Raw genomic sequence first — 14803 nt, 5'->3', positions numbered from 1 at the left:
GTAAGGATGAGTTAGCTCTCTTCAGTTGGGTTTCTATCATTGTAACATGACAAATCTCACTCTACCAGAGAAGTGTACGATTCATAAATCATAAACTTGTACAGATGCATCCATCTTTTAACACAACTGTGCATAGTTATGTGGCACAGATATTATACAGTACATGCACATAAAGGTATAACTAAATATTGAAAGGGACAGTTCAATGTATAAATTCTTTTGTTCAAGCAGTGTTAGCAAAATGCATGGACATGAGTATGCTAAAACAGTGATATATTTCAGCAAAACCACAATTAGTTTAAAAGAATAGGTCCTGCAGCACACCCTTATTTCGTGTACTATTTCACTAGCTCTAAAAATCCAGCACTGCTCAGGAACAACAGCTGTTTGTTGTCACCTTTCTGAGGAGACCTCAGAAGCAGTTCTATAGAATATTAATCCCAAATAATTTAACAGTATTGCACACATTATTGCTCCCATCTTTCATGGCTGTAAAAGCCAAATACTTTAAGGAACTTATTACAAAAATTACCCCAGCATCAAGAAATTGATCTAGAATAGGAAACAAAAAGGTTAGTGCAGCTGAAGAGAAGGGCTAGGAAGAGACTCTCCTTCCCCACTCTCATCAGAGCTATGTCTTGGTCACGCAAAGAGGCCACAAGTGGGAGTAGACTACGTTTATACCTGTCCATACATATATCAAAAGATGGAAAGAGACCTTGGAGAAAGTCTGAAGAATTAGTGCTATTTGGCTTTGCAAGATCAAAAGCAGCAATTAAAAGCACTTCTTATCTCCTGAGGTTTAACTTTCTTCTCCTGAACCCCGACATTACCTTAATGTCTTCCAACAGAACTCCATTATCTCTGTTTAAGTTTTCAGCCTGCTTGATTTGTCCCGTTGCTTCATTCAGAGCTTCACGAAGGTCAGTGATTTTGGATTCATATTCATTCAATGAGTCCCTCACAATTTTAATAAGTCCATGATTTTCTCGGTGGTACTTTTGTAGTTCATTCTTAATACGTGCCAGTACTGTAGTATCAGGACCAGAAAAAAAATTTTGTTCAGAGAAGAAGGGAACCAGAACAAACTTCTTTCTAAAGGGCTTGACATTTAGGATTAGAAAGCTTTGGTTGTGTGAAATACTGAGCATCCTTTGCAGCCCTAACTTCAGTGTTACTATAGCAGAGATGCTATTCAGCATCTCACTGGATCAAATCTGCTCACAAGTTTGCTGCTGCAGACACAGAGCACAGATAAACATTTATTTGGCTATTTCTAATTTAAGTAAGGATGAAGATGACCTACAAATACTGAATTGTTTTCTTTTTTTATATGGAACTAACACAATTTCATCAACAATTTCATCTACAAGGTAGACATCTACATCTGTGCTAGTCATCAAAGCTTTCTCTGTAATCAATAGAGAGATACAGGCACATTTATAAATGAGGTCAAATGAATCGCACTCTTAAGAGCGCCCATTTCACTGCCCGCAAGACAGGACACAGAAGAGTTACTCAGATGTAGGTATCAAAGTCCAAAGTTAGGGGAAATTACTATCACTCGTAAGGCCTTTCACATTCCTCAATTATGCCCCGGGTTAGGAGATAAGCCTGTGACTTTGCTGTTCTTGCTGTCTTTTAGTGGATGAGGGAAAGGCTGTGTATGTTATCTACCTTGACTTCAGCAAGGCCTTTGACACTGTCTCTCATGGCATACTCCTTGAGCAGCTGGCATCTCACAGCTTGGACAAGTGTACTCTTCACTGGGTGAAAAACTGGCTGGATGGCTGAGCCCAGAGGGTTGTGGTGAATGGGGTTAAATCTAGTTGGCGGCGGGTCCGCAGTGGTGTTCCCCAGGGCTCAGTGTTGGGCCCCGTTCTGTTTAATATCTTTATCAATGATTTGGATGAGGGGATCGAATGCACCCTCAGCAAGTTTGCAGATGACACCAAGTTGGGAGGCAGGGTCAATCTGCTTGAGGGTAGGAAGGCTCTACAGAGAGATCTGGACAGGTTGGATCTATGGGCCGAGGCCAATCGTATGAAATTCAACAAGGCCAAGTGCCGGGTCCTGCACTTGGGTCACAGCAACCCCATGCAGCGCTACAGGGTTGGGGAAGAGTGGCTGGAAAGCTGCCCGGCAGAAAAGGACCTGGGGGTGCTGGCTGGAAGCCGGCTGAATATGAGCCAGCAGTATGCTCAGGTGGCCAAGAAGGCCAACGGCATCCTGGCCTGCATTAGAAATAGCGTGGCCAGCACGAGCAGGGAGGTGATTGTTCCCCTGTACTGGGCACTGGTGAGGCTGCACCTCGAGTACTGTGTTCAGTTTTGGGCCCCTCGCTACAGGAAAGACATTGAGGTGCTGGAGCATGTCCAGAGAAGGGCAACCAAGTTGGTGAGGGGCCTGGAGCACAAGTCTTATGAGGAGCAGCTGAGGGAGCTGGGGCAAGTTTAGTCTGGAGAAGAAGAGGCTGAGGGGAGACCTTACTGCTCTCTTACAACTACCTGAAGGGGGGTTGTAGTGAGGTGGGTGCTGGTCTCTTCTGTCAGGTGGCTGGTGATAGGATGAGAGGAAATGGCCTCAAGTTGTGGCAAGGGAGATTTAGGTTGGATATTAGGAAAAATTTCTTTACTGAGAGGGTTGTCAGACATTGGAATAGGCTGCCCAGGGAAGTGATTGAGTCACCATCCCTGGAGGTGTTCAAAAATCGAGTGGACAGGGTACTTCAGGACATGGTTTAGTGGGCATGGTTAACGGTTGGACTTGATGATCTTGAAGGTCTTTTCCAACCTAAATGATTCTATGATGTCCAGAATCAGGTTTCTGAATATCCCAGTCAAACACAGGCAGAGAACATAAAAGGGAGTACAACTAGTGCAACTAGAACTTCTGAACTTCCTTATCCTTGTATGATCTGGCCCTTGGACTATGCTAGCAGCTTCTGAAAATCTGTTGTTAAATTACATCTGTAATTCCTCTAAAATAGCTGCATGTACCATAGCCTATATATTATAATACACAGAAGCGCTGCATAAGTATGTGAGGATCGGCTACATCTTTATTTCACTGAGTTTGATCTAGTTATGAAAGAAGGATCTACTGGGTTTCTTCCCCAGCTCAACTCACTTTCTTCCATAACAAATAAAAATGCCTTTAAATCCCCTCCAGAACTACCACTTTCCTGTTGACCAAGGACTGCCACAGACCCCAGGGATACGTTGCAAAATGCCCCTCCCTGCACTCCATCCCAAACAATCAATAATGCTTCAGATTTAAGATTGATCTTTCTAGAGGGTAAGAAGCTGAGAGAACAAGCCCTTACGCAGCTGAGCTTCTGTTCTCTCCTTCTCCGCCTCTGCTTGAAGCTGGCCAAAGTTGCGGTTTCGCATCTCCGTCATCATGCGTTGAGCTTCGGCCAGTTCTTTGGCAGCATCTCCCAAGGGCAAGTTGTTACTTTCTTCATTTGTACCAGCTATTTGTTCCAAGAGCACTGAAAGAAAGTATTGTCAAAGTCAAAGAGAGGATGCACTTAAGCCTATGCAAAAGACACAAATGACAGGGCCAGGCTCTTTTCTGAAAAAGACATGCCTATTCCCAAATTCTTTAATGAAGCAGACCCATTCTGCATTAATTGTATAAGCTGAAAAGTATCCCTTGTCACATGACCAGGGCTAGTAAGGTGGCATTGGGCTTGAAATTTGTCCCAAATGACCAGGTTCACAGCAATAATTTTAAGCTTCTAACTTTAAAGAGCCTAGGATAGCAACCCAGACTAAAGTCAGACTAAAGTCAGGATAGTCAATTTGTTGCTCTAAATGTCCCTGTGGTAAAGCTTCTCTGTCCCTATTCACTACATAGGGAAGGTAGGCTCCTAAACTAACATAATATACTAGATTTCTAACAGGAAGAGTGAATTCCACAGCTATGTCTAAGTTCTAATTGATTAAGTTGTTTTCTAAGAAAACCTCTCATGCTTAATTAAGAATACTGTAAATAAACTGAAAAGATTCCATAAACCAAAACACCTTATGGAGTTAGAGACTAATTTTACCTTGTATATTGTTGACAACTATTTGTATTCGTGAAACCAAATCCTTTCCTTTCTGATGAGTTTGGCCAAAATTATTAAATAATATCTCAGCTGCTTTGTAGTTCATTTCAGCCTAGCAAGGGAAAAAACTGATTAGATTAAAAATACCTGGATACAGCATGCTAATATGTAGTCAAGAGATGTGTATTTTTAAATTGATTTGGTAAGTCACCTTTTCCTGGAGAGCATTTATATCATGATTTAGGTTAATGAATTCTGTCTCCAACTCATCTACCTTTGAACCCTGATTACGAACAACAGAATGGTAATTGTTCAATAAGACCTGAAAAGAAAGAAAAAAAGTACTCCAATAAATCACCCATACACAGGAGATAAAAAGCAAAAATTCACTGGGTTAGATCTTTACCCAAGGTAAATAAGAGCAGCATTACTGACATGAAGGCTGACCAATTGCTGCCCAAAACCTGGGCTTTTATATCTGTGAGTATAGCAACTGCTAGTCCAACCAAAGAAAATTTTTTAGGATAAATTTTTGTACTGGCAACTGGAATATTGGGGTTTTTCAGTAAGGCAGAGACGTGAAGTGCTGGAAAAAGACAGAGCTATAGGGAAACCTCAGAGATATAGCTTTCAAGGTGAGCAGGCCTCAGAAAAAGCAGAGATACTGACTCTCTTTCTGAGCACGACATGGAAACAATAGCTGCCTTCTAACAAATGAAGCCCATTGCTGTCAGCATCTGGTATTTGAAATCAAAAGCTGATGTATGTTTCCTTGCAAGCTGACAAAAACATGGAATAAGTTCCTAGGTTCAGCTCTTACACACTTAATCTGCAATCCCCTTTTCTGTTTATGTGTGCCTACCTTTAAGTCCTTGATGCGTGCTTCCAGACGTCTCATCTGCTCCAGTGTGTGGGTACTTGCATGGACGTTTTGCAGCTGAGACTTAATCAGCTGAAGCTCGTCACCTGTTGTGCTCAAATCCTTCAGCAGTGTAATTACACAGCTATCACAAGCTGGAGGGAGCATGAGCAAAGGAAAACAATACATATTATTGATATTTGGTGCAGACAACATTTCACTGAGTCCTTTAATAAATGAGATGCAATGGAAACACTTTGATGCTTGTCACCTGGTGCCGCCTGAAGAACAAAGGCAACAACAAAACCCACAGCATTAAGAAGAGTAACCAAAGCCAGAAAAAAGGAGGAGGCTGCATTTACATCTGGCTAGCTGACCACCTCTTTTATCATTTTTCCAAGTGTTTGGTTGAACGTTTGCTTCTAAAACATTCATTACAGGACACCTGCAGTCCTTTTTAAACTCTGCCACCCTTAAAAGAGTCATTAGTATGTATCCAAAGCCAGCAGAAGGCAATCTCAGTGCAGTTCTATTTGTTACTTACGGTCACAATCTTCATTGGGATCCACATCTTTTGGTTCATTATTGAAACATTCTGAAATCACAAGACGTCATCAGTAACCAAAGGTTTCTTATGGACATACTACTATTGCATTTTTGCCATCACTTTTCATGACTGGCAGCCATTACAACATGGTGCTGCCCTTTCATAAATCCATACACTGTGAACAAGCTGAAATGCCCAAAAGGCTTGAGCATGCCAAAACATTCAGCTCCCACTTATGCCTTGCTGAGATCAACACCTTTTTCATCCCTCAAAGGAAACTGACTGTAACTCACCCCAATATATGCTGCTTGGGTAGCAGCAGGAGGCTCTCTCACATCAAGTGTGCTGAATGTATTGCTAGAATTTGCCTAGAATAACACCACCAGGATTGGAGCCAAGACTATATTGTTAAAGCATTTTACCCAGGACATAGGTTCAAACCCTTTATCTACCTTAGCATCCATGTTCAAAGCACAGATTCTGATTCCACAAAGGATGTCTTACCCACAAGGAATTGAGAAATGTTTATGGCCTTCCTTCATACCTGTCACAGCTTGCAAGATTAAGGGATTAATCAAGCTTGAGAGAAATCCACAGTGTGTGCATGGAAGGAGGTGCTGTATGTAACCCAAGGCATGGAGCTTTGACCACAGATACAGGTGATATATAACAACCATTGCCCTCAGACTTTCCAACAAGCTAGCACAAGTGACTGCCTGTCCAGTGTGCTGTTTTGTTTTGTTTGTTTGTTTTACAAACCCCATTATAAGAAGCTTAACATTCTCCAGGTGCACATGGGATTGTAACATCCTGGGATCCTAACTTCTAGGAGGCAGGAGAGAAACTGGCTCCTAAAAATGCCATCATATCGGACAGGAATCTCCCCATCTTGATGCCCAAGTCCCTTTTACAGGCTTGGTCCCACTGCCAAACTCTCATCTCTTGAAAATGAAAAGGGCTGTGCATGTCTTTTACTCTGAAGGAAAAGGATGCACTCAGGGTATAGACTGCTGCTGTCAAGAGTCAACAACAGCTTGCAACTGTGAGAAGTTACAGTGATAAAATTGGACCTGAACTTTAACAGCAGCACGGAACAGCCTGGAACAAACATTTCCTTTGGCACTTGGACATTAAGTCATCAGGAAGTTAAATGGTATCGGTAGTGAGTGCTGCTGCCAAAAGGAGACAAGTCACAAAGCATATATTTGTAAGAGAACGAAGGAAATTATTCTGAAATTCAAATACCCGTGCAGTTCTGCTGTTGTGTAATTCAGCTAACACCAGGCACATTTCAGCTGTCGCTGTGAAGTACCAATTAAACAAAACTATTATTACAGCTTGTGCACAAACAACATCAGCCAAGAAATGATGAAATGAAAAAGTCTGGCCAAGTGCCAAACATCACGCACAAGAAACCTGCTAGAACATGCTGTGCTGATGATCACACAGAGTTTTATTCCTAATGTGGAGAAAGAGATGGCTGATCAGAATATATAGTTGGAGACAAACTGAAAACAAACTGGCTTGTTGAATTTTGCCCTACGGATTAGTCTGTCCTAGCAAACTCTTGCTTCAAAAAGAAAGGAATGACAAAACATCCACGGCTTGGATCTGTTCCACACAAGGTATAAATATAATAAAGATGTATTACTTCAATGATGAAATATGAAATGAGAACTAGCTATTGAAAAATTGCACCAGCTGCCAACAGCAGTTCACATCACTTGCTGGTTTTCTAATTTCTGTGACCAAGGAAAGATAAGGTGATCCTTGGCAGTCATTTGAATGCAGTATGAAGAGTAGTGCAGAGAAATGAAGAGCATGGAAATATTAGGAGTTATTAGTTTGACACTTCACTAATGTCTGAGAAGGAAAAGCTACCTACAGGGAAAGAAAAGTGTAATTTTATTGGGGAATGAAAATATGGGAGAATCAAGGTCCTTTTCAGGAGCAGTAGTCTATGTGTTTCTGTATAGAAATGAGTATCCCAAAGGATTGAAGTAAAGGCAGTCTGAGGAATGGAGGCTTGGGGCCTTTACTTCAGAATTGTAATAGATAAAGCAAATATATGCCAGTGGCATAATATTCTTACAAGAGCTTACTAGTAGTGCAGTACATGTATGACTGATACTGGGAAAATCATGGATGTCTTAGATGGCATAATGGTATACAGCAGGATTTATAAAACAGCCTCCCGAGTCAGGTCCTAACTTCCGCTGTAAACACAGTTACCTTGGATACCTAAGATGGCACTGCCTGACACAGACTCTGAAGATGTCACTGATCTGTCCCAAATACATTTTAAAAGGGCATCTTGAGACTGCTTGGTTTCATAAGCTCATAACACAGGCTGGCAAGATATGACTTAACAATGTCAGAGGAGGAACCATAATGCATTTTAAAACATACCCGTGAAACAGAAAACCAAAATAAAATTGGTAGTATTTATGAAGGGAAATACATGACAAAATGGTTTACAAGGGTGAACTTGATTACTCAGGACAGCCCCTGTATTACCATGGTGTTATGTGTTAGGAAACCTTACTTGTTGTTAAAAGTGATCTGCATTTCCTATCAGTCTACATCTTTCCTTCAGTTCAACTGATCTAAGTACCTTCCATCTCTGCTTCCCAGAGAGAACAATGCTCCCTTCCATATTCATAGGCCCTCACGTACCTCCAGTCAGACGGTCACAGCTAGCCAGCTGTCCATTATTATTACAGTTACATTTCTGACAGTAGCCTCCATATTTCTGTGGATTTCCAAAATATCCTGGAGCACAGCTAGATAGAGAGATACAAATAATTTTTATTAAATATTTGAAGCTACTTTTGTGAAATACACTTTCCCTTGACAAAAAACCTCAGTTATTCTCCTGAAGAAACTTTCAAGAACTTTTGATTTCATGTCTTGACTTAGATAAAAAGGGCATATTTTTGGTTTACAGTATCCTCTGCACTATGCTAAAAATATCTTTCCAAGTACTGCAGAATTTTTTTCTAAAAATACAAGAATTCCCACAATGCTTGTATAGGAATAATTCACTTAATCTGAAAAAATGCAATGCACACAGATATAGATACATAGAGAATTTGACAAGGCTTAACTCAGCAAACCACACCATTCTGATCCGTGATCCCACCAGAAAACACATATTAAGGACGATCATGCTGCAAGCACATGTTGAGATTTCAAACAGCAATGGCACTGAATGACATTATCACCCTTCTGCTGGGTGATACCTCCTCTTGCTATCTGCCAGCAAAGCAGCCTGTGTGAATGATCTCTAAATATTTTATAGGTAAAATATATTGTCCAGACTGGCTAGCTAATATGCCTAGAAGTCACTCTGTTGTAGGATCTATAGGAATGGTAATGTGTGATCAAAGGGCCATGATGAGCAGCTGAGGTACAGCTAGATCTGGAAGAGAAAATCTGTCTATAAACTGCAGCTTAGATGTCAAAGGTAACAGTCTCGAAGCACAAGACAATGTGCTACTGTCTTCAGGTGAGACATGACTTATTGGCCAGACAACACCACTCCATTATGCTTAAATTCTCCCTGGATCTGAAACTCAGTGAAATTGCTTCCTCTGCCTGCCTGAAACTGCCATGCTGTTCTTGTGCTTTGCCAAACTGCTGCAATCTTCCAGCAAAAGAGATGGCTTCAGCATTGTGTTTGTATGCTCCTCCTGTGGAGCACATCAGAATGATTTGCGATGAAGGGCATGGGGTTAAATGCCTCATCGTTGCTGTTGGGTAACTAAGAACACTGAAGCACCAAGTACATTGGAGGAAATAGAAGAATGTTTTCAACTGGAAAAAGGAAAAAGTGGGAGTCATTTTTACCAGAAAGAATGCAGGATAAGGCAAGGCATACGTATGCATACTATGCATATGCATACATTCATGTATTACCCAGTAGAGACATAACTCCTTTTATGGTGCCTCTCAAAAACCTCGGTCTTGAGAAACAAGTCACTTACCGTTCACAGCGAACTCCGGTATAGCCTTCTTTGCAGAGACACTGAATTTCTTCACCATTTGCCACACAGCCAGTTGCAAATCTTTGAGTAGAAGCAAAAATATTATTGTGAGCACATCATCAAATGGGTTTTACACTCCAGAGGCTAAGGTCAGTTAAACAACTTTCAGATTAAAAAGTTTTTATACCACCAAATTACTTCTCAGTTAATTTAATTGCCTCTACATAAATTGCTGTGACTAATTCTTTGAAGTTTCATATTTTTCCTCTAAATTCTTTCCTTAGACTAAAAAACCAATCATTTCCTGACCCTCTGAACTGAGTATAATAATTCATTACCCAAAGGAATGCCTAAAATAAACCTTAATAGTGATGTTCTAACATAAAACAAGTCTGGGTAGCTATTTTATCTTACTAGGCAAGAATCAATAGCCTGTGCTAGACAACATTTCCTCCTGTTTGGATAGCTTTTTTTTTTTTTTTTCTTTTTTATGGATGGAAACATTAGAAGATTCTTTTATGTTGCTAATATTGTTTGGGGTTTTTTTCAACCAAGGCAGAATAGAGTTGTGCACCATTCTGGGAAGCCCTAGAGTATATCTGGTTAACACAATGAATACTTTTGTCTGCTCTTCCCAGCATACTCATCTAGATTCAAACTTCTATGGGATGAAAACCATTTTTTGGCCAATGTTTGGGAAGGAGAAGGCAGGAAGTGAAGCAGGGATAGGCCATGTTTGCTATTTCCACTTTTTAATCTATGAACCATTGGATAAAGCAAGTCTGTGTATCAAAGATAGATGTCTGTACTACGAATTACATATAATTTGACTAGGTGGAAAGTTGTCAACTCCAATAATGCCAGGTGGGGTGCATTTCCTATGTCAGGAATGGTATTTACCACCCTAATGTGCAGCTATGAAACTGCAAAGGTTTATGGTCTCCCTAGGTATTCCAGCCCTCTTAAAGCAAAAGATGACTAAAAATATGTTCAGTCAGCCTCAGGCAAGCACCTGCAGAAGAGGCCAATGCTGTCAAAACCAGATCTATCAAAGAGTTCCCCGATAAATGAAAAACCTGTCTGTTGTCTGCTAGTGTAAATCTCTTACTTAAGGCTACTTGGTGTTTGCTATTGCACCTGGCAAATACTATGTGGTGCCTTTAGCAATTCATAGCTTGTTTTTTTTATTTTTTTTTTTTTTATTTAACACATTTCACATTTGAGAACTGACCAATGATGACAAACAATGTGGCTAAACATACCATCCATTTCAAATGCAATTTATTGCCCAATTTTAAAAGCCTGGCAACCTTATTAGAACCAAGGAAATTTAATTTTTTCTAGCTCAGTCTGTTTGTACTTCAGACAGAGTTTCCACCTGAAGAACAACCATACTCTTTCAGAAATCTAGATATGTGCTTAAGAGCTTTAATATTTTTATATTATTTTTGCATCTTACTGAATTTTCTGAATTCATATAAAATGCTTGTTTCATTGCTGTCACTTATCTCCTAGCCAGAGTAATGGTGTTAAACGTTGAGACTAAGGATAACTTACATCTTGCATTTCAGTAAACAATAAAGATTCTGGATATGCCCAATAAGGGAAAAGACCTCCATCCTGTATTTCTCACTACAAAGGAGTTACTGGTGGTATTCTACATAAGCCCATTACAACTGCCTGGGGCTCTCCCAGGCGATAAGCAGCATGCCTTTGTGGTTCAGGAACTCACTGAGAACTGGAATACTCAGCTTATTAAAAAAGGCAATGCCGTGAGACAGAGCACCAATTTACTGCTGGTCTAACATACGTCAAATGGGTCTGAGCCCCACCATGTTGGGTTATATGAGAATACATAAAAAGATCATTATCCTCCTATGGTAGCAGGGTTTTGGGTTGGATTTTTTTCTTTTTTTTTCTTTTTCCCCTCCCCTTTCCCCTCTGCTTGACTACTCATGACCTTCTACTGTACCTGTTTGTATAAGGGCAAGGACACACCCGACAGGAACCTTGAGTGGCATCTCCAAAATAACCATCTTTACAGCGCTCACATTTCTCCCCAGCAGTATTATACTGACAGTTCTTCAAAAGGAAACAAGCAAGACAATTAACAGTGCTTTACCACTCAATATGGCTTTACTATTATTATTATTGAAAAAAAATTATAGCCAATCTGCTCAGAGGATATGTTCTTTCCCTTCCACACAATCAAGCATTTACTGCCAAACGGCCTTCATGACCAAGATAGATTGATTCCAGTCATTCTCTAATTGTAGAAAGCACAATTTGCTCACTATTGTGGAAAAGCAACAGATAAATAAGCAGCATTAAACATATTTTAAAAGAAATTCAATCAGATGCATAGTTTGTTAATGAACATTCCATTAATGCACTCCCTAGGTCTTGATATTTCAATTAAAAATCATTATGTTTAAAGGGAAGTTTAAATTTTGCATTTCAACACTAATTAGAAGGCAGATATCATTTAAAAGCATGCAAGTAATTTAGCCCAAGTACATTCTTTAAAAAAATCCACAAAATTAATATAAAAAGTATTTCTCTTAGTAGATTCAGATCGGAATTGAATCTCATGTACTTTCTCCACTGTATATGTAATTTATATTTATCTCGGGTAACAGGAATAAATAATGAAAAGCAAAGGCTGGGAAAACAATTAAAACTGCTACAACTGAGCCACTTTTTCCATTATAAAATTGTTGGGAATTATATCTTATTTTAGAAACATTCTTTCAGGTGCTAATTGTCACACACATTTGGTTGGACTCGATGATCTTAAAGGTCTTTTCCAACCTAAATGATTCTAATGATTCTACATTTATAATTAAGAGGAGAGGATGAGCAAGTTGCTTTTGCATTACCTAAAGCAGTGATAATTTAAAATAGAAGTTGTTCAAATACATTTTTGAGCAGCCATAAAAATTCCATGCAACTGACACTCAAGAAGCGTTAAAGCTCCGAAGTTCTAAAACTGTTTTCTTCAATGTGGAACAGACTGATCCAGTGTCCCACAGAACTGAGGGTACACTAATAAAGTGAAAGATGGAAAAAGAAAGTGGGAAGTTGGCTGGAAGCAGTCACTGAGCAGACTGCACTCCCATTTCATGGACTTTGACGGCTTAGGGCTATGGTTGAAGGCCCTGCTACCATGTTTTGCAGCAGAAGGGCATTTTTCCCTACAAGTGAGTAACAGTTTTGTCTCTCCCATCTCCTCTTACACTCCATTCTCCTCCACATTTCTCTGCACTCAGATTCCCTCAACCACATCAACAGCCCTTCCCTCAGACCTCCGCACGTAGTAATGCCTAATTTGTTTTCATTTTGGTTAGGAACTAAATTTGTGGCTCACTTGTGAAACATTCTGGGAAAGAACAGGAAAAGCTCTGGTTCATATATGGGCCATTTAACTAGGGGAAGCTAAAGTAATATGAAGGCATTATGTTTGTAGAAGGAACCATTTTAAAACGCAGCCACTACAAAACCTGGTGCATATATTCCTGCAAAAAGCTCATGGAAAATTCAGACTGTTTCTGAATAATTATTGCAAATTTTGATAATCCTGAAGAATAAATTAAACTTCAAAAAAAGTAAAAGAGAGGTATTTAAAAATATTTGTGTTGGTTTCATCTTGGAGCACCCCCCCCCAGTTTATCTCCTGGCCTTTGTTTTCCTCACTCTGTCTGCAGAAACCGAAGCAATTCCATAACTGACGAAGAAAATTTAAGATTATTTCACATATAAGCCACTCCGAATGTGCTGTGCTGTTCCTCTTGCTACATGGCGTAGAAGACTGGAGAGAACATAATTCAGTGCTCCCAAGGCATGGTGGAATAAAGCTAGAGCAGCAACTCCCTCACAGGTCTTCCTTCAAGTTTCACAGGGCCAGAGACACCCCTGAAGTCACAGCATCTCCGAACCGCCGTGCATTGCAAACTCTGAAAGGAAAACTTTCCGCTGACTCCATATGCGCCCAGGTAGTACAAGGAAGCCAGAGTACAGTGTGTCAGGGCCACAACAGAAACACCTCTGTACATGGGGTTACGTGACATGAAACAACGTGTCATGGGATGAGCAAGTCTCAGCACCGGGCTGCTGCTGAGGGAACGTGCCTTTCAGGAGCAAAGGCAGGGACCACGAGGACACAAAGCCTGATGTACAGCAGAGGGTCGGCTTTTTCCTGCACATGAGAACCAGTTCTTCCGTCTTCTCCACCTCCTCCTGCGCTCTGTTCTCCTCCACTTTCAGCAGTGCAGCACTGCACCCCTCTCCTCCCAGCAGCACGTGGTGGGACAGGTATCGCCTGAGCTGGGGAGGATTGCACTGCTGCCACAGAGGAAAGGGTCAGCCTGAGCTTCACCTCACAGAGCCTCCTCTGGGGGCTGTCACTGGAGAGACGCTGACATGCGAAGGTACTGGGGTCCAGCGCTCCAGGCGAGGAGCAGGAAGGAGGAGGCCAAGGGAGCAAGCTTTGCACTTTGCATATGAAACTTGACAACTCCGCACTGGGAAGCCTCCTTGTCTTCTCTGCACCACTACAGGTCTTTGTCCCACGGCTCCTCTACAGAGAAACAAACTTGCTCCTTATTAGGTGGAGGCTCATAATGGAAACACAGGCCCTCCGGGCTTTCATTTTTCACCGCATTATCCTGGATGACTTTGCTCGCCCTAAATTTTGTCCCAGGGCCAAGTGTTGATTTAGCTCTATCTAGCTGAAAGTTAATCCAGCTGTGAGAAGGAGGGGATAAAGAGAAACCTAAATCACATACTTCACGAGGTAAAAGTGAAATTTGCAGGTTTTTTCCCTTTATAATTTTCATCTGAAGTAAAACCTCCTCATCTTTATCGCTCTGCTGCAGCACTTTCCTGTCATGGCCTGTCCTGCCTCTCCAAAGCAGCAGCCTGTAAGTCATCCCCCAGAATGTGCTGAATTGGTTTATAGCTTCCATTAAAGCAAGAGGGTTGGTTGAGACGAAGTCAGGGGGAATGACATAACGTGCAGGAATGCACCGCAGGCAGAATGGATGCAGCATGAACAAGGAAGAAATAACAGAGAAGACAGACCATGAAAGGCGTTGGCAAGGTTTTTGTTTACACAGTAAGTGAAAAATTAGTGAAAAGTTTTTAAGTGGGAATTTTTCAGAACAAACTGTTCAAAGAAGCGTCACGGATATAAGCTGGAGAAGCACAGTCGGCCAAATGTCACACTTCCATTGCTAGGAGGGCTGATCCACTCCCATGAGGCTGCTTTGGGTTTAATACGGTGTGCCAGGGAGCAAAATCTGCCCCACTATATCTTCTGTAATGGCTGAAATTTTCTAATTAATCTAACTTTTATCCCC

General features: G+C 40.9%; 1 protein-coding gene across 1 annotated transcript in view; it reads right to left on the bottom strand.

Annotated features, from left to right (window-relative positions):
- LAMA3 (laminin subunit alpha 3) overlaps positions 1 to 14803 on the bottom strand; it is a 121207-nt gene that overhangs the window by 23723 nt on the left and 82681 nt on the right. Inside the window, exons 43-51 of the mRNA XM_069779178.1 lie at positions 11419 to 11528; positions 9447 to 9527; positions 8137 to 8243; positions 5458 to 5508; positions 4917 to 5068; positions 4266 to 4376; positions 4055 to 4166; positions 3326 to 3493; positions 834 to 1030 (exon numbers count right to left, since the gene is read on the bottom strand). Of these exons, the coding sequence (XP_069635279.1) occupies positions 834 to 1030; positions 3326 to 3493; positions 4055 to 4166; positions 4266 to 4376; positions 4917 to 5068; positions 5458 to 5508; positions 8137 to 8243; positions 9447 to 9527; positions 11419 to 11528 (1089 nt within the window). The remainder of the gene's footprint in view (positions 1 to 833; positions 1031 to 3325; positions 3494 to 4054; positions 4167 to 4265; positions 4377 to 4916; positions 5069 to 5457; positions 5509 to 8136; positions 8244 to 9446; positions 9528 to 11418; positions 11529 to 14803) is intronic.

This window comes from Haliaeetus albicilla, chromosome 3 (genome assembly GCF_947461875.1).
Source record: "Haliaeetus albicilla chromosome 3, bHalAlb1.1, whole genome shotgun sequence".
Taxonomy (NCBI): domain Eukaryota; kingdom Metazoa; phylum Chordata; class Aves; order Accipitriformes; family Accipitridae; genus Haliaeetus; species Haliaeetus albicilla.
Note: the sequence above shows the minus strand (reverse complement) of the source record. Positions and strands in the feature narration are given on the sequence as shown.